Source organism: Telmatherina bonti, assembly GCF_933228915.1.
Source record: "Telmatherina bonti genome assembly, chromosome: 1".
In the NCBI taxonomy this organism is placed as follows: domain Eukaryota; kingdom Metazoa; phylum Chordata; class Actinopteri; order Atheriniformes; family Telmatherinidae; genus Telmatherina; species Telmatherina bonti.
This window is the reverse complement of record NC_136619.1, coordinates 6,621,344-6,641,774: the sequence shown is the minus strand read 5'-3', so window position 1 is coordinate 6,641,774 and position 20,431 is coordinate 6,621,344. Positions and strand designations below refer to the sequence as shown.

Below are 20,431 nucleotides of genomic sequence, written 5' to 3'. Positions count from 1 at the left end.
CTGGACGGTGGGAGGAAGCCGGAGTACCTGGAGAGAACCCACACATTCACGGGGAGAACATGCAAACTCCACACAGAAAGGCCACTGACCAAACCTCGCCCAGCCAAGGATTGAACCAGCGACCTTTTTGCTGTGAGGCCACAGTGCTAACCACTATTCCACCGTGCAGCCCCTCCCTATAGACTTGTATGTTAAAAAGCCTGATTCAAAAATACATTCTAGGTTTAATAGGTCAGGTTTACTTCATGACAACTGTGGGGGAGTCATTTTTCCTAATTCGCCCATCTAAGAGTAATTTAATCTCAAAATTCAGCATATTAGGGGCGTGTCCTTTTGTATGACAGGTACCCGATCTCCCGCTTCAAGTAAGAACATAGAACAACCGCGGTTTTTAGCCGGTTGACAACGTGACTTAGCTTTAGCTCCATTAGCTGGTTAGCTCCTGTTATTTCCGGGTTAGCTCGGTTAGCTCTTAGCTACAGGCAGCTCGGAGTTCGCTAGATGTCAATCATCCACCATGATGCTTACAGCCACCCTCTCAGCTCCACCTCTTTGCCCATATTTATATTTTCCAGGCTAAACGATATGCATACCCTTGCCAAGATGGCGATGGTAGGAACCGCCCACCGAGCTTCAATTCAGCTCTTTAGAAACCTACAGGTGACGTCACGCAGGCTCCTTCCATCTCTTTATATACAGTCTATGGGTCAAACACGGTTTCCAGGTAAGACTCAACAACCTCCACCTCTTCTCTGTAAACTGCTGGACAAGCCGAGCTCTTTCTATAATCAATGACATTCTTTACATATTTTAGTTTTTATTCTTTTTAAATTATATATTTATGATATGTAGGTGAATTGTGAATTATATGTATTATTTACGTAAATCATAAAATATAAAATGACACAATTTTACAGTTTTATGAAATTTTAAATATTTTGTATTTATACTTCAAGCTTATTTAAGCAATTTAATTGTCCTTAAATACATTTTATGAATTTAAATATATTTTCTTATACACATCACATTTCTATGATATATTTTATTGATCTGCACTTTTCCAGCTCTGTACATATTTTATCGGTTTGACATCCAGTATTTACTATTCCTTCCAGCCTCCAGATCAATGGATCTATAAAACCAGCAAACATTTCATTCCAGCTGAGTTGAAGGGAAATATCAACTTTTATGATTCGGGTCATTTTTACAAACATACAAGTTATTTCACATAATGTGCATTTCCACATATGTGCATTATTTCTGAGTAGCTGAATGAACTCAACTCATAATGCAAACTGAAGTCCCTCATTGTAAGTCAGAAAGGCTGAAAATATAGAACAAATGTCCCTCTGCTTACTCACGTAACTTCTGGAGAGAGTTTCAAGTTCCCCCCTGCAGCAGTACATGAACCAGGGGTACATAAACCAGGGAGTACATGAGCCTGAGGGTACATATACCACCATGAAGGCGTTACCCCCTGGTAGAAGAAACGGGTTTGGATTAGATGAGGGCAGCTGGGAGAGGTGAGTGGAAACTAAGGATGACCTTTTCAGTAAAACTTATCACTGAATGTTTTATTAGTATTTAAAATTTTTTATTAGTATTCATAAGTATTTTACTTACATTTAGTTCTTCACTTGTTTCTTGCTAAATACGGTTTCATGATTTGTGAGCAAATTTCTCTAATTTATTTATTAATTACTCATCTCACACATTTATACCTTTTGCAGTAGTTCTGGTATCTAACTAGTGTCTTCTGCTCCACTTTCCTATTTCCATTTTCTAGCATCTTAAATTAATTCTACTTGACTTTAACTCATTTTGTTAGATTTTTACATAATTTATTTTATTACATTATGATTAATCATATTTAAATCCATGTTTTTTCCACATTGTTTACATTCCACTGTTTTGATGTCCCTAAGTCATCATTTGTTGAACTGGTGTGTGTGTGTGTTTTGGATTTGTGGTCTGGAGGGATATGGTTGGGAAAGGATGTTTATTGCTTTTATTGTCTACGTAAAGCACTTGTTTATTTCAATGTATGAAAAGTGCTGCAGAAATGTTCTCTGCCTATAGCAAACATGTCATGTTGATTCTGCACCACAGCCTGCTTTAACCTCACACAGCGGCACCTACTAAACTCTAATCAGTCTGCTCAGTAATTAGTCATCACCGTCTCGCTCCTGTGGATACCCTGACATGGATAATACGCACTCCATCGTCTCACACACACACATCTCAGGGGCTTTTTGGGAGATTTTTTAGCTGAAGCTTCTGATCCTGGACAAAGTAAAGATGTGAGACCAGACTGTGGAAACAGCAGCGCTTCATTACTTCCCTCACAGCTTGATACATGAGAATTACACTTAATTTCAGGAACTTTGTGATCAGCTTGTGCAGCTAAAGCGAGGCATTCCCATCCCTGTCATGTGAAAACTGTCACTTACTGTGACCATAGACTGTATGTAAAAGATGGGCAGAGCCTCCGTGACATCACTGAAGAGCTGAATTGAAGCTCGGTGGGCGGTTCCTACCATCGCCATCTTGGCAGAGGCATGCGTCTCGCCCACAAAATACAAATATGGGCAAAGAGGTGGAGCTGAGAGGGGAGCTGTGGCGTCATGATGGATGATTGACATCGAGCGAGCTCCGAGCTGCCTGTAGCTAAGAGCTAACCGAGCTAACCTGGAGATAACAGGAGCGAACCAGCTAACGGAGGTTAGCGTGCTAAAGTTAAGTCATGTTCTTAACCGGCTAAAAACCGGGGTTGTTCTACGTTCTTCTTACTTGAAGCGGGAGATCGGGTACCTGTCAATCAAAAGGACACGCCCATAAATATGCTGAATTTTGAGATTAAATTACTTTTAAATGGGGGAGTTAGAAAAAATTTACTCCCCCCACAGTTGTCATAAAGGTAAACCTGACCTGTTATACCTAAAATGGATTTTTGTTCCAGACTGTAAACATGTTTATTTCTGCTATGAAATTGGTATTTTTAACATAGGAGTCTATGGGGATTTGCTCTGTTTTGGAGCCCCTACTGGATGAAGGGGGAACTGCAGTTTTATGCACTTATGCATGTGTTTCACTTTTAACCACTGGAGGTTGCCGCTTGATTGAGACACACGATGTAGTCGTTTCTGACAACAGCCAACAACAAGCGTACAAACTCTTAATGAAGTTGTTTCCAGAATATGTCTAGAAATAATTGAAAAATATTTTTGTATTCATGTCTTCTGAAGAGAAACCGTGCACATCAGCAGTATTCTACCAAACAGGTGGCAGCAAACAACGTGAACATTTAACATCTGTGTCAGTTTCATCCAGCCGCTCGTATTCAGGGGTCTGCAGACGATCACACACAATTATTGGAAATAATTTTAATTACACAATCAACTGTTTCCCAGGCCTAATTACAAGTCTATCTGAAGCCAGAAACATGCTGTCATGTCATTAAGTGATACAAATGATCAGAGTAAAAACCTGCTGTTGTGTTAATAATACAGCAGCCAACATCTGGCCACCGCCAACAGCGACTTACTCATGTTTAATGTTTTGAGTGTAATAGAGTTTAATATTTTTTAAATTTGTTCCCTTAAATGTGAATGTTTCTATGAAATATAAAACCGTTTTTAAAATGTAAAAGTGTTTTGGACTTGTCAGAAAACTTTAAATGGGCCTTTTCCTGGAACATGCTTCCTTCTTCCAGCTACTGTTGAGTAAAACAGGCTGTTCCACTTGTTTGCAGCATAACAACTAAATGCTGCTTCTCAGTGTTTAATCTAGTCTCTGGTTGGGTCTCCAGACTGGTCTGGAGCTGGTTAGAAACAGGTCTGTAGCTGGTTAGACAAAGGTCTGTAGCTGGTTAGAAACAGGTCTGTAGCTGGTTAGAAACAGGTCTGTAGCTGGTTAGACAAAGGTCTGTAGCTGGTTAGAGAAAGGTCTGTAGCTGGTTAGAAACAGGTCTGTAGCTGGTTAGAAACAGGTCTGTAGCTGGTTAGACAAAGGTCTGTAGCTGGTTAGAGAAAGGTCTGTAGCTGGTTAGACAAAGGTCTGTAGCTGGTTAGAAACAGGTCTGTAGCTGGTTAGACAAAGGTCTGTAGCTGCTTAGAGACAGGTCTGTAGCTAGTTAGACAAAGGTCTGTAGCTGGTTAGAAACAGGTCTGTAGCTGGTTAAAGAAAGGTCTGTAGCTGGTTAGAAACAGGTCTGTAGCTGGTTAGAAACAGGTCTGTAGCGGGTTAGACAAAGGTCTGTAGCTGGTTAGACAAAGGTCTGTAGCTGGTTAGACAAAGGTCTGTAGCTGGTTAGAGACAGGTCTGTAGCTAGTTAGACAAAGGTCTGTAGCTGGTTAGACAAAGGTCTGTAGCTGGTTAGAAACAAGTCTGTAGCTGGTTAGAAACAGGTCTGTAGCTGGTTAGAGACAGGTCTGTAGCTGGTTAGACAAAGGTCTGTAGCTGGTTAGACAAAGGTCTGTAGCTGGTTAGAGACAGGTCTGTAGCTGGTTAGAGAAAGGTCTGTAGCTGGTTAGAAACAGGTCTGTAGCTGGTTAGACAAAGGTCTGTAGCTGGTTAGAGAAAGGTCTGTAGCTGGTTAGACAAAGGTCTGTAGCTGGTTAGAAACAGGTCTGTAGCTGGTTAGACAAAGGTCTGTAGCTGCTTAGAGACAGGTCTGTAGCTAGTTAGACAAAGGTCTGTAGCTGGTTAGAAACAGGTCTGTAGCTGGTTAAAGAAAGGTCTGTAGCTGGTTAGAAACAGGTCTGTAGCTGGTTAGACAAAGGTCTGTAGCTGGTTAGACAAAGGTCTGTAGCTGGTTAGAGACAGGTCTGTAGCTAGTTAGACAAAGGTCTGTAGCTGGTTAGACAAAGGTCTGTAGCTGGTTAGAAACAAGTCTGTAGCTGGTTAGAAACAGGTCTGTAGCTGGTTAGAGACAGGTCTGTAGCTGGTTAGACAAAGGTCTGTAGCTGGTTAGACAAAGGTCTGTAGCTGGTTAGAGACAGGTCTGTAGCTGGTTAGAGAAAGGTCTGTAGCTGGTTAGAAACATGTCTGTAGCTGGTTAGACAAAGGTCTGTAGCTAGTTAGACAAAGGTCTGTAGCTGGTTAGAAACAGGTCTGTAGCTGGTTAAAGAAAGGTCTGTAGCTGGTGAGACAAAGGTCTGTAGCTGGTTAGAGAAAGGTCTGTAGCTGGTTAGACAAAGGTCTGTAGCTGGTTAGACAAAGGTCTGTAGCTAGTTAGACAAAGGTCTGTAGCTGCTTAGAGACAGGTCTGTAGCTAGTTAGACAAAGGTCTGTAGCTGGTTAGAAACAGGTCTGTAGCTGGTTAAAGAAAGGTCTGTAGCTGGTTAGACAAAGGTCTGTAGCTGGTTAGAAACAGGTCTGTAGCTGGTTAGAAACAGGTCTGTAGCTGGTTAGAGACAGGTCTGTAGCTGGTTAGACAAAGGTCTGTAGCTGGTTAGACAAAGGTCTGTAGCTGGTTAGAGACAGGTCTGTAGCTGGTTAGAGAAAGGTCTGTAGCTGGTTAGAAACAGGTCTGTAGCTGGTTAGACAAAGGTCTGTAGCTGGTTAGAAAAAGGTCTGTAGCTGGTTAGACAAAGGTCTGTAACTGGTTAGACAAAGGTCTGTAGCTGGTTAGAGAAAGGTCTGTAGCTGGTTAGAGACATGTCTGTAGCTGGTTAGACAAAGGTCTGTAGCTGGTTAGAAACAGGTCTGTAGCTGGTTAGAGACGGGTCTGTAGCTGGTTAGACAAAGGTCTGTAGCTGGTTAGAGAAAGGTCTGTAGCTGGTTAGAGAAAGGTCTGTAGCTGGTTAGACAAAGGTCTGTAGCTGGTTAGAGACGGGTCTGTGGGGGGTTAGACAAAGGTCTGTAGCTGGTTAGAGAAAGGTCTGTAGCTGGTTAGAGAAAGGTCTGTAGCTGGTTAGACAAAGGTCTGTAACTGGTTAGACAAAGGTCTGTAGCTGGTTAGAAACAGGTCTGTAGCTGGTTAGAGACAGGTCTGTAGCTGGTTAGACAAAGGTCTGTAACTGGTTAGAAACAGGTCTGTAGCTGGTTAGAAACAGGTCTGTAGCTGGTTAGAGACAGGTCTGTAGCTGGTTAGACAAAGGTCTGTAACTGGTTAGAGAAAGGTCTGTAGCTGGTTAGACAAAGGTCTGTAGCTGGTTAGAGACAGGTCTGTAGCTGCTTAGAAACAGGTCTGTAGCTGGTTAGAGACAGGTCTGTAGCTGGTTAGACAAAGGTCTGTAACTGGTTAGACAAAGGTCTGTAGCTGGTTAGAGACGGGTCTGTAGCTGGTTAGAGAAAGGTCTGTAGCTGGTTAGAGACAGGTCTGTAGCTGGTTAGACAAAGGTCTGTAACTGGTTAGAAACAGGTCTGTAGCTGGTTAGAAAAAGGTCTGTAGCTGGTTAGAGACGGATCTGTAGCTGGTTAGACAAAGGTCTGTAGCTGGTTAGAGACAGGTCTGTAGCTGGTTAGAAAAAGGTCTGTAGCTGGTTAGAAATAGGTCTGTAGCTGGTTAGAGACAGGTCTGTAGCTGGTTAGAGACAGGTCTGTAGCTGGTTAGAAACAGGTCTGTAGCTGGTTAGAGAAAGGTCTGTAGCTGGTTAGAAACAGGTCTGTAGCTGGTTAGAAACAGGTCTGTAGCTGGTTAGACAAAGGTCTGTAGCTGGTTAGACAAAGGTCTGTAGCTGGTTAGAAACAGGTCTGTAGCTGGTTAGACAAAGGTCTGTAGCTGGTTAGAGAAAGGTCTGTAGCTGGTTAGAGACATGTCTGTAGCTGGTTAGACAAAGGTCTGTAACTGGTTAGACAAAGGTCTGTAGCTGGTTAGAAACAGGTCTGTAGCTGGTTAGAGACGGGTCTGTAGGTGGTTAGAAGAAGGTCTGTAACTGGTTAGACAAAGGTCTGTAGCTGGTTAGAAACAGGTCTGTAGCTGGTTAGAGACAGGTCTGTAGCTGGTTAGACAAAGGTCTGTAACTGGTTAGAAACAGGTCTGTAGCTGGTTAGAAACAGGTCTGTAGCTGGTTAGAGACAGGTCTGTAGCTGGTTAGACAAAGGTCTGTAACTGGTTAGAGAAAGGTCTGTAGCTGGTTAGACAAAGGTCTGTAGCTGGTTAGAAACAGGTCTGTAGCTGGTTAGAGACAGGTCTGTAGCTGCTTAGAAACAGGTCTGTAGCTGGTTAGAGACAGGTCTGTAGCTGGTTAGACAAAGGTCTGTAACTGGTTAGACAAAGGTCTGTAGCTGGTTAGAGACGGGTCTGTAGCTGGTTAGACAAAGGTCTGTAGCTGGTTAGAGAAAGGTCTGTAGCTGGTTAGAGAAAGGTCTGTAGCTGGTTAGACAAAGGTCTGTAACTGGTTAGACAAAGGTCTGTAGCTGGTTAGAAACAGGTCTGTAGCTGGTTAGAGACAGGTCTGTAGCTGGTTAGACAAAGGTCTGTAACTGGTTAGAAACAGGTCTGTAGCTGGTTAGAAATAGGTCTGTAGCTGGTTAGAGACAGGTCTGTAGCTGGTTAGACAAAGGTCTGTAACTGGTTAGAGAAAGGTCTGTAGCTGGTTAGACAAAGGTCTGTAGCTGGTTAGAGACAGGTCTGTAGCTGCTTAGAAACAGGTCTGTAGCTGGTTAGAGACAGGTCTGTAGCTGGTTAGACAAAGGTCTGTAACTGGTTAGACAAAGGTCTGTAGCTGGTTAGAGACGGGTCTGTAGCTGGTTAGAGAAAGGTCTGTAGCTGGTTAGAGACAGGTCTGTAGCTGGTTAGACAAAGGTCTGTAACTGGTTAGAAACAGGTCTGTAGCTGGTTAGAAAAAGGTCTGTAGCTGGTTAGAGACGGATCTGTAGCTGGTTAGACAAAGGTCTGTAGCTGGTTAGAGACAGGTCTGTAGCTGGTTAGAAAAAGGTCTGTAGCTGGTTAGAAACAGGTCTGTAGCTGGTTAGAGACAGGTCTGTAGCTGGTTAGAGACAGGTCTGTAGCTGGTTAGAAACAGGTCTGTAGCTGGTTAGAGAAAGGTCTGTAGCTGGTTAGAAACAGGTCTGTAGCTGGTTAGAAACAGGTCTGTAGCTGGTTAGGGACAGGTCTGTAGCTGGTTAGACAAAGGTCTGTAGCTGGTTAGACAAAGGTCTGTAGCTGGTTAGAGACAGGTCTGTAGCTGGTTAGAGAAAGGTCTGTAGCTGGTTAGAAACATGTCTGTAGCTGGTTAGACAAAGGTCTGTAGCTGGTTAGAGAAAGGTCTGTAGCTGGTTAGAAACAGGTCTGTAGCTGGTTAGACAAAGGTCTGTAGCTGGTTAGAGAAAGGTCTGTAGCTGGTTAGAGACATGTCTGTAGCTGGTTAGACAAAGGTCTGTAACTGGTTAGACAAAGGTCTGTAGCTGGTTAGAAACAGGTCTGTAGCTGGTTAGAGACGGGTCTGTAGCTGGTTAGAGAAAGGTCTGTAGCTGGTTAGAGAAAGGTCTGTAGCTGGTTAGACAAAGGTCTGTAACTGGTTAGACAAAGGTCTGTAGCTGGTTAGAGACAGGTCTGTAGCTGGTTAGACAAAGGTCTGTAACTGGTTAGAGAAAGGTCTGTAGCTGGTTAGACAAAGGTCTGTAGCTGGTTAGAAACAGGTCTGTAGCTGGTTAGAGACAGGTCTGTAGCTGCTTAGAAACAGGTCTGTAGCTGGTTAGAGACAGGTCTGTAGCTGGTTAGACAAAGGTCTGTAACTGGTTAGACAAAGGTCTGTAGCTGGTTAGAGACGGGTCTGTAGCTGGTTAGAGAAAGGTCTGTAGCTGGTTAGAGACAGGTCTGTAGCTGGTTAGACAAAGGTCTGTAACTGGTTAGAAACAGGTCTGTAGCTGGTTAGAAAAAGGTCTGTAGCTGGTTAGAGACGGATCTGTAGCTGGTTAGACAAAGGTCTGTAGCTGGTTAGAGACAGGTCTGTAGCTGGTTAGAAAAAGGTCTGTAGCTGGTTAGAAACAGGTCTGTAGCTGGTTAGAGACAGGTCTGTAGCTGGTTAGAGACAGGTCTGTAGCGGGTTAGACAAAGGTCTGTAGCTGGTTAGACAAAGGTCTGTAGCTGGTTAGAAACAGGTCTGTAGCTGGTTAGAGAAAGGTCTGTAGCTGGTTAGACAAAGGTCTGTAGCTGGTTAGAAAAAGGTCTGTAGCTGGTTAGAGACAGGTCTGTAGCTGGTTAGAAACAGGTCTGTAGCTGGTTAGAGAAAGGTCTGCAGCTGGTTAGAAGAAGGTCTGTAACTGGTTAGACAAAGGTCTGTAGCTGGTTAGAAAAAGGTCTGTAGCTGGTTAGAAACAGGTCTGTAGCTGGTTAGAGACAGGTCTGTAGCTGGTTAGAGACAGGTCTGTAGCTGGTTAGAGAAAGGTCTGTAGCTGGTTAGACAAAGGTCTGTAACTGGTTAGACAAAGGTCTGTAGCTGGTTAGAAAAAGGTCTGTAGCTGGTTAGAAACAGGTCTGTAGCTGGTTAGAGAAAGGTCTGTAGCTGGTTAGAGACATGTCTGTAGCTGGTTAGAGAAAGGTCTGTAGCTGGTTAGAGACATGTCTGTAGCTGGTTAGAAACAGGTCTGTAACTGGTTAGACAAAGGTCTGTAGCTGGTTAGAAACAGGTCTGTAGCTGGTTAGAAACAGGTCTGTAGCTGGTTAGAGACAGGTCTGTAGCTGGTTAGAAACAGGTCTGTAGCTGGTTAGACAAAGGTCTGTAACTGGTTAGAAACAGGTCTGTAGCTGGTTAGAGACAGGTCTGTAGCTGGTTAGAGACATGTCTGTAGCTGGTTAGACAAAGGTCTGTAGCTGGTTAGAAACAGGTCTGTAGCTGGTTAGAGACAGGTCTGTAGCTGGTTAGAGACAGGTCTGTAGCTGGTTAGAGAAAGGTCTGTAGCTGGTTAGAAACAGGTCTGTAGCTGGTTAGAAACAGGTCTGTAGCTGGTTAGAGAAAGGTCTGTAGCTGGTTAGAGACATGTCTGTAGCTGGTTAGACAAAGGTCTGTAGCTGGTTAGAAACAGGTCTGTAGCTGGTTAGAAACAGGTCTGTAGCTGGTTAGAGAAAGGTCTGTAACTGGTTAGAAACAGGTCTGTAGCTGGTTAGAGACAGATCTGTAGCTGGTTAGACAAAGGTCTGTAACTGGTTAGAAACAGGTCTGTAGCTGGTTAGAGACAGATCTGTAGCTGGTTAGACAAAGGTCTGTAACTGGTTAGAAACAGGTCTGTAGCTGGTTAGAAACAGGTCTGTAGCTGGTTAGACAAAGGTTTGTAGCTGGTTAGAGAAAGGTCTGTAGCTGGTTAGACAAAGGTCTGTGGGGGGGTTAGACAAAGGTCTGTAACTGGTTAGACAAAGGTTTGTAGCTGGTTAGAGAAAGGTCTGTAGCTGGTTAGAGAAAGGTCTGTAGCTGGTTAGAAACAGGTCTGTAGCTGGTTAGAGACAGGTCTGTAGCTGGTTAGAAACAGGTCTGTAGCTGGTTAGACAAAGGTCTGTAGCTGGTTAGAGAAAGGTCTGTAGCTTGTTAGAAAAATATCTGTAACTGGTTAGAGACATGTCTGTAGCTGGTTAGAGAAAGGTCTGTAACTGGTAAGAGAAAGGTCTGTAGCTGGTTAGAAACAGGTCTGTAGCTGGTTAGAGACAGGTCTGTAGCTTTTGTAGTGGCTTAATAGCATCAATCTTTTGAGACTTGGGAAAATACTTGATACCAGTGAGCTGTTTCTTGTTTGACTGTTTGGCATCAATATTTTGTCAATTTTTTTCCCCTGCTTAAAAAGTTATCTAAGTCACTGCATTTGGAAAGGAGCTCAGGAGGATTTGTAAGTTTTTCTATCATAGCAAACAGATATAGGGATTGTTGACATTCTTGTGAATCATGTGAGATAGATACCGCTCTCTTACCCTGCACAGCTCATTGTTATAAATTTGCAGGCTTTGTTTGTACAGCTCATAATGGATATGAAGTTCTGTTTTCCTCCACTAGCGTTCAGTTTCATGCATTTTGGTTTTATGTTTGTGACCATACTGGAATTTCGCCAAGGTGTCTTCTGTTTGCTAAAGATACTTTTGATCTTTCATCTCTGGATTTTTTATGCTTTTCATTGGTCCACATTAAAAGGATGCAGAAGTCCATCAACTGTCTGTCGTCGGTGGCAACAGAGCTATGGCCTTGATGAACTCGCACATGTTTTTGCATTAATGTACCTCTTCCTGAGCAAAAAGCCAGTTGTTTGGACGATTTGTCTGAATCATCAATCAAATGGAATCCAAAAATGATCAGATAAGGCCAAGTCAGTGACTGCTACACAGCAAATATCAACACCTCAAACATCAACACCTTTTATCAAGAGCATTTAGCAGGAATCAGACTCATTAAAATCCCCTACCTGGCAATGCCTGACGAAGAGCGCAGACACGATGAAGCTCAGAACCAGTGATCCCAGTATCATGGAATTACAGAACTGGAGAAACCAGACTGACAGCAGGCCGCTCACTTGGACAAGGTACAGAGTTGTAACCTAAACAAACACACACAGTAGTTTAGGATCATTTACATATCTCATTTATCAGGCTGTCTGCATTTTAAGACAGACGCCACTAATTTCTACCATGAATACACTCATTTATTACTCATGTTTGTTTATTTATCATCATCATCATCACCGTTTTTAGTCATAATAAAAGCATCTCTGACATCACAACTTTTTGTTGAGGACATTTATTTATATCTTTTATACCTATAAATGAAAATATGATAGAGATCCATCTTAGTGTGAATATTAAAGGGTTAAAATATGATGAGAGACTTCACATAAATTATGACTCACTGTCAGTACTTTTTTTTTCATTTAAACTTTATCTATATTTATACCTTCATTCAACCTCAGGTGGGAAAATAAAGCAGGTGAAATGTCTTATTTAATTCCTGCAGGTACAAAACGGCTCATTAAAACATGATAAATATCCTGGTATGATACTTTTACAACCACAAAAAAAACTGCAACTCATCGTGACTTAACTCATCATTTCAAATGACTTACAGCCTTAATTTCTTACAGAGTGATAAATGGGTTTTTTCTTTAACAGTGGGGGGGAAATGAAGGAAATGAAGAGGAAACTCTGAGAAGACCAGACGTAGCTGGAGGGGGCGGGGGGGTCTGTCCACTCTGGAGCGGGAATAAAAACACACCTGTGTGGGTGTTAAGAGGTCGACGCAGTCCAGGGTGTAAATGATGAGAGCCTGAACGAGCAGAATGAACTGGTTGAACTGCCACGTCAGACAGAAGCAGAGCGTCGTCACATACATCAACCACACCATCACCTTCTGTAGAGAAAACACACACACACACACACACACAGGGGTCAGACACCTGAATTGGACACTAATAACAGACACCGCAGCCTCATTTTATCTGTGCTCTTAGTTCTTTAAAAGAAGCTGGATTACTGAGAGAATCGGCCGGGAGCTTCAATCAGCATCAGCCTCTGAGGGGAGGATGGTCAATAGCTTCTGAAAGTGTGTGTGTGTGTGTGTGTGTGTGTGTTGTACCTGCTGCAGAGCGGTGAGCTGAGGCCTGAGGTAACATGTGATAGCAGTGACCTGAAGTGCAAAGAAGGGCAGAGACCAGTTCTCTCGGAGGGAGATGGTGAACTCGACACGAGTGGTATCGACCCTGGAAGCAGGAAGCGAATGAACTATTAACTCACTGAAGGAGGAGCAGATGCTGCTGAGCCGTTCGAAGACCACCGTCCTCCTTTTAATAATGACTTGGACAGTTCTTGACCCAGTTCGTAGTTTCAGCATCTTCTGTCCACGTCTGCAGGAAGTGTCTTCTTACAGGTTGTCTGGCTGCTCACAGCTTCAGTTGCAGCTGAAACATCATCATCTGGTGGGATGACCAGTTTACCTGTTTGCTTCGTTACATTCAGGTGGTGATTTGTCTTTCAGACGTGCAGTGGAATAAAAAGAACCATTTAAAGCTAAATGATTGTACATCAGATTTCTGCCTAACTCCATTTGATTTCTACGGAAAAAAAAAAAAAAACTGAAGGAAAAAGTCTCACTGAAATCCAACAAACACAAATGATGAAAAAGTCGCAGCTTTCATGGGGAGACGATTCCATTATTCCTGATATAATTTGTTTTCTACTTTAATTCAATGTCGAGTGGGACGAAACAACTGGGAATTTGTTCCGGGGGGGTATGGGGGGAGGTTAGAGAACCGTTCCCCACATGAGCCATTAAAACACATTTTCAAAATGGCACAACACCCGTCTGCTTGCTGTGAAGTAATCTCCTCACCTGAGCCTTTCAGCAGAATTAATTCATTACAGAGTTCACAGAGGTCTGAGCCCGCTGGATGAACGGACCATAAACATGTGATTTAAATGTTAATAGAACATTGATCCAATAAAATCCGGACCCGTTCATTCCCTGCAGGCTGACAGACCTGGAGGAAAACCACGCTGCCTGAACGCTGGCATCCAGAGCAATAAAAAAATTTAAAGCTCAGTTTTTCAAAGCCGATTTGAAATGAAAAAAAAATGAAAATAAAAAAAAATTTAAAAAAATAAAAAATTCAGCCTGACAAGATGCTAAACATGTGATGTGGGGGTCCATGTGGGGGAGGAAGATGTTCCAGCAGCATCAAAACAAAGCAACAACCCTGAAACTAATCTGCTTTTATTTTCCTTGTTTGTTTATTCCTCTAACAGGTTTTTTCTGCATCGTCTTTACATTTTAACTACTTTTTTATTCATTTTGTTGAGTTTTTTTTGTTTGTTACAGGCGAAAATTTTGAAATCAGTGTTTTAAACAGATGTTGGAAACCATGTCGTTTCAAACTGATGTCACAAATCTAAAAAAACTTAAAAATATTATTAAAAGACTATTTGTCAAAAGTACAGGTATCTATGTAAATCATAATGATTAGGGTTTGATGATAAAAGTATAATACAAATGTACGTGTAATGGAGTAAACTAATCGATAATGTGGATAGAGGTGTACTAGAAGATTTGTATTATAGATAAACACATATATAGGTTGATTTCAATTATGAGTAAGCATATTTTGTGCATGAATAGGGTGTGTATTTACGGTAAACTGTTTATATGATAGAATACGATGTAATCTTGTTAAAGTACTGGATATAATATGACATGCATGCATTTTAGTATGTAAAAATGGATGTAAATAGATGGATTTTAAGAACGTAAATAGTTTGTATTCCGTGATTGAACAGAAGTGCTGATGTGCTGTGTAACTTTTACAAGTTTTGATTTTTGATGTTATAACTGTGCCAGACCCCAGGAAGAATGGGGATCCTAAACAAGCTAAACTAAACTAAACAAACCAGGGGTCTCCAACTCCAGTCCTCGAGAGCTACCGTCTAGCAGGTTTTAGTGTTTCCCTGATACAACACACTTGATTCAAATGAAAAGGTTCTCCAGCAACCTGTTGTCATCTTCCACACCTGCCTGTTAATGAGCTGTTGATTTGGATCAGGTGTGTTCAAGTGTCAATAGCTGCAGTTCCCTCCTCATCCACTAGGGGGGGGGGGGGGGGGTTCAATCCCCATAAACTTCTGTGTTAAAAAAGCCAACTTCACAGCAGAAGTTGAACCTGTTGAACATTTCACGTTCAACAGGTTCCACACAGACTACATGTGTGGTTCAACACAATGAACTCAACACGATGAAAACATGCAGCGATCACAATGATTCAATTAGGACTCCAAATGAACCCGGGTAAAGGCACCTCCTCATCAGTGGGAACATTATCCATCCTTGTCCAAACATGAAGGAATAATAACACGGCCGTCTCTCACCTGTTGAGAATGTACCAGACTCCAGTGAGCGTGCCGGCGAGCCAGGACCCGGACAGGAGCCACGCCGTGAGGTACAGAGCGATCACGTACACCGCTTGAAGCGAGAACACCGTGTAAATGTAGAAATACACTGGCTCCAGATAGGACTGGAACAAACACACACACACACACACACTCATTAGGAGCTGTGAATAAACAGTCATTGTTGACATGACAGCAGCTGAGTCGGACACCGGGGAGCACGGTGGCATTTTTAAAGTTTAGACTGATATTTAACTCCCCGTCACTCTCGTCTGATAGCGACAAACCAGACCAAGCTTAATAAACGGTGCTCGGTTAAGTCGATACAGAAACCTTTTCGCCCAGTAGGACCAAATAATACGAAATGCCACAGCACATCAAGCACTGGCCGCTTGTCTCACGCTTAGCGCGAGCCGAGACCAGCAAGGTTCACTGGCTGCCATGAGGAGAACTGGTCTGTGGATGCAGGAATGTGAGAGTTGTGTTACCTGAACGGGCAACGATCTGTAGAGAACGCTGAGAAAAACCTCTTGGTAGATGTTCATCCGCTGCAGCAGATTGATGGTCCTCTTGGATTCTGTCAAGTTGTCGTGGATCAACTCTGACAGGCCTACGAACACACAAACACACTCTTTAATAACACAGTTATTCTTTCACTGGTATTTCTGATCTAATAATCATCTCCGGCTGTGTGACAGCTAAAAGTGTTTCCATCTCGTCAGGGCTCATTTACGGCTCATGGTGCGTCCAGCTGCAAACATCGCAGCTTGTTCTCATCCTTCTCTTGTCAAAAGTACAACTAAAGTCTCAACTTTGAGCAAACCCTCAAACAGCTTTTACTTCTACAAACTGAACACGGTCATGCATGCTTGCAAGTTGTTATTTCTAAACAACTTGTGAGGGGGGGGGGCTCGTGAAACTTCTTCCGTATAAGCCTTAAAGTAGAACTGTGAAACTTTCTGACCTTAAAATCTCTGTTTCTGACTGGAGATGACACGCCGACATTCATTATGCACATTTCTGGAGCTGTTTTTGCACCACACACCGTCCTGACGCTGACACTTTATAGCCAAGCTTACAAGCCAGTAGGGCTGCAACTAACGATTATGTTAATAGTCGACAAAATAATTCAAAATAATTTAAAATAGTTTCAAATAATTAATAAATTAAATCATTTTTTTGATTAGTCACGATTATTTCTGCCACGTCCACCACCTGTGCTTCTAGTTGACGCAGCTCTTTTTATAGGCATAACATAACTGGTAGGTGAAGAGTAGATGATGAGTCCTGTAACTAGGGCTGCAACTAACGATTATTTTAATAGTCGACTAATCTGTAAATAATTTTTTCAATTAGTCGATTAGTCCCGATTATTTCTGTCTTGCCCACCATCTGTGCTTCCAGTTGATGCAGGTCTTTTTACAGGCTCCAGTATGTTTTACCCCACCCTCTTCATCTGCATCATGTGAATGTCCCCCTGATTCTCAGTCAGTCACGACATGATGTCCTTTGGTAAGTTAAAAGCCACTCCTGAACCAGTTGAATATCAAATTTAAGCTTAACAGCTTAAATTTGATATTCTTGATAAAACCAAGACCAAAATTAAATCCCTTCTTCCTTTTCACATTTCCAACAACTCCTGAAAATTTCATGAAAATATATCCATAACTTTTTGAGTTATCTTGAACACAAACAGAAAAACAGCGGTAAAAACATAAGCTCTTTGGCAGAGGTAACAACAGCACATCGCTACTTGCTAACGCTAACTTTGCTATCAGGAATGCTGGAAACCATGATTCCATGACTGTCGTGCTGCCGTGGTACGCCAACTCTGTGCGGCAGACGACACATTTCACCTGTTCTATGATGAATTTCTATGATGAATTTCTATGAATCTAAGAATTGACGTTGTCGACTGTTGCAGCCTTAGTCACCTGACTTGGACGTTTTTTTTACTTTTGGAAGTAGCGCAGACAAAATTAATCATAGCTTTACACTGGCAATACAAACAAGATGGTAAACATACCAGTAATTACATTTACAAATTATATTTAATGATCGAAAATAAATATTGTAGTTAATGCAATCCCCGTGATGTGTCTTTTTTATGACAAAGTAAAACACAGATTTATAACCTTCATTTTAAAATGGATTTTCTCTGCATGCTAGCTTGGGAATGCTACACCTTGCCCTGCTACAGTGTGCCAGAGTTTTAGCTGACCTCCACATCTACATTATACAACAAAACCCATGATATTATTGTCTTTTCCAGGATATACTGTCTCCAAACACTCCAGCAATAGAACTTGTCATCTGACTGACTTCAGACATGTTCATTCGCTGCATAAAATGTTGGTGCTTGAAATTCAAAGGTTTATAAAATTCAAAATCTGGTGGAACAGATTTATTTCCATTTTTAAAGTAAAACAAAAAAGGCGAGAAAAAAAATTTAAAAATCAAAAAAGAAAATCTAGTATTAAAATAGATCATTTACATATGAAAATCCAGTAAATAAATCCTTAAAGCTGATTGTATCAAATTTATGCAAAAAAAAAAAAAAAAGATAAAAATAAATAATGAATTAAAAAAACACAATTATTTTAAATCTGATTGAGCATGCTAAAATAATGTAAAAATAAATAAATGTCTTTAAAGCAGCACGATATTTTATCTTCCCTTTACGGATCATCTGAATTCTACCCACTCTCGTCTCTCCTTCTCTTTATTTTCCACCAGTGATAGCTTCCTCCAATCTCTCTCCCACCTCACTTTTTTCTCTCCCCTATCAGTCTTTTTTATTTTGTCATTTATTCCATTCCTTTCAGACACTTCATTTTTCCATCCTTTCCTTTATTACTCCCCAGTCCACGCTGACAGGAACACGGGGTGAACGGAGAGGGAGAAAGTAAGGGAGGTCAGCCAGTTCCTCCACTGATAAGACAAACAGCACATTTATTATCTGCCAGAGTTAAAAATTAGACCAGTTTCCAACAGGGAACCTAACATAATAATGATGAAAAAATCCAGTGTATCTATCATTAGAGACTGCAGACTGGAAACCACCTGCTGTCTCCAGTCAATTACCGAAGTTATTCGGAGTTCAAGTTGTCTGTGGAAGACCACGTGAACCCCTCTAACTCTTTTTACCAGGATCCTGTAAAAGATACACGTCTATAAATACATGTAATTTTTAGCCAGAGAAATTAAACAATGCCAGAATACTTCACACGTCTGGCAAAAGTCAGCGTGTTAATTCTGGTATTAAAGTTTGACAAGGAAAAAGGTCAAACTGCTACTTTATTGTGTTATAACTCTGCTGTAACTTGGCTTTGATCATTAAATGTACTTTTATGAGGCCGAGCAGTTAAGATGCAGAAGCCCCGATGCATTTTTCATCCTCGGTAATTTAACTTCTGCCGCTCAAAAAGTCTTCAATCACAAGCAAACTGACTTTCTGTGGATAAAACATTTCACGTCACAATTTTAAATGATTCCTGTTTCTCCAAATCTTTGCTACTTTTAAACATTCACTAAATAGTGAGCAGGACGGCATCGCGGAGGCGATTCTGACGCCACAGGGAGGGAAAATTAGTGGATTTATTTACAAATGAATGACAGACTTGCTGTTGCGATCTGTGGGATGCTGGAGCTCTGCAAAAGCTGTTTTTACTGCAAAGCAGGTGAAAAAGCAACACAGAGAGGAGTGAAGAGAGATTAAGAACCATCTGGCAAAATATGAAATGTGCATCTGGATTTTTAACATTTGTTTTATCGACATGATAATATGATCATCATCAGAAGGAATTGTGTCATTGAATCCAAAGCCAATGACAGACAGCTAAAATCATGGCGTAAAAATTAGGGATGTGACAATATGTTTTTGTCCTGATTCAATTTGATTCCGATTTTTTTGGGTGCCAATTCGATTTAAATTGCGATTCTCCCAATTCTTCGATATTGCTGATTTTTGTAGATTAAAAACAAAAAAAAAAAAATGTACAAAACTTTTTTTTACTCGTCATTTTTCTTGATTACAATTACAACACAGAAACAACACAGTAGCTTAACCATCATTCTGCTGCTACAATGCCCAAGAAGACAAGTAAAAAGATCAATAAAAACAATAAAAATGACAAAAAAATTTATAATGGATTATTTTTATTTATTTGAAAAAGCTTTGAATCAAAATAAATCCCAATTCAATTTTCCCATCCCTAGTAAATATGTAATTCTGTTCATGAGTAGGTGCGTTTCTATTACAGTTTCTCACAAAAAAAAAACAATTTTTTTAAAGATTTTGACCAAAAACAACGGCAAAACACAGGAGTGTTGTGTTGCACATAAGCCGTAGTTCCAATGAAATCTTGTGCGTGAGATGAGATTTCAGAGTTGCGGCCTACGCCATGTTGCCAGGCATCCAGGTAGCGCTGTTTCAGGGATTTTAACTCACTGCAATAGATTTGCCACCTTCATATCCCTTTCTAATTCCTCACAATTTTTCACAAGGATGGCAGGATTTTTGTTTCCTCACACACACACAGCGCCTTCTTTACTTAAAATGAACTGGTCATGTGATCCTCTACATCACATGACATCATAGCTGATGACGTGTAAATATGAAAACAGTGTTTCTGTTTTTGCAGTACACTTCTATATGGACACGTCTGTAAAAACGCATCATGAGCAGAAAAACCTTTTGGTGATTTGAGAGGTTTTTTTTTTAAGTAGATGTTTCCATTAGCAGCTTTTTTTTAATTGTGATATTTAGGTTTTGTACATATACTATATATAAAAGATGGGCGGAGCCGCCATGACGTCACCTGTAGGTTTCTGAAGAGTTGAACTGAAGCTCAGCTGGAGGTTCATACGATCGCCATCTTGGCAGGGTCATGCGTGTCGTCTCGCCCGTAAAATACATACATGGGCAAAGAGGTGGAGCTGAGAGGGGGCTGTGAGCGTCATGGTGGATGATTGACATGAGCGAACTCCAAGCTTTCTGTAGCTAAGAGCTAACCGAGCTAACCTGGAGATAACAGGAGCTAACCAGCTAACGGAGGTTAGTGTGCTAAAGCTAAGTCATGTTCTTAACCGGCTAAAAACTGTACGTACGTTGTACTACGTTCTTCTTACTTGAAGTGGATGATCAGGTACCTGTCAATCAAAAGGACACGCCTGGACTTGCCGCTGCAGTGGGGACAGGTCCATGCCTGGTGCCCGGCAGAGGGGCCTGGGGTAAGGGCTTGTGTATGGGGAAATGCATGGGAGATAGGGGTGTGTATACGGAGGAGTGTCAATGTGCATGTGTATGGGGAGGTAGTGGTCTGTGTGTAGGGAGGCTTGGGGGGGGTGCATGTGTATGTAGGTGTATAGGGGGGTGAAGGGTTATGATTAGGAAGGCGGTAGGACTTAAGTAAGAGAAGTGGGGAGTTGTGGTGGTTTGTTCTAGGGTAGGTAGAATGGGAAGGGGTGTTTTGTGGTGGGCAGGGGAGTGAGTGGGATGTAGGGTTTTGGAGGTGGACTAAATTTTTGGTCCTGTATCTGTTAGAATGGGTCTGTATGTGTATAGATGTATGTGTGGGTCTGTAGGTGTGTCTGTGTGTAGATGTGTGGGTCTGTAGGTGTGTGTGTGTGTAGATG

At 41.7% G+C, this 20,431-nt stretch overlaps 1 protein-coding gene across 1 annotated transcript in view; it reads right to left on the bottom strand.

Moving 5' to 3' along the window:
* dpy19l3 (dpy-19 like C-mannosyltransferase 3) overlaps positions 1-20,431 on the bottom strand; it is a gene marked incomplete at its 3' end in the record, with an annotated part of 87,386 nt that overhangs the window by 43,131 nt on the left and 23,824 nt on the right. The window contains exons 5-9 of the mRNA XM_079243394.1: positions 15,283-15,404; positions 14,774-14,919; positions 12,495-12,618; positions 12,135-12,269; positions 11,332-11,463 (exon numbers count right to left, since the gene is read on the bottom strand). Of these exons, the coding sequence (XP_079099520.1) occupies positions 11,332-11,463; positions 12,135-12,269; positions 12,495-12,618; positions 14,774-14,919; positions 15,283-15,404 (659 nt within the window). The remainder of the gene's footprint in view (positions 1-11,331; positions 11,464-12,134; positions 12,270-12,494; positions 12,619-14,773; positions 14,920-15,282; positions 15,405-20,431) is intronic.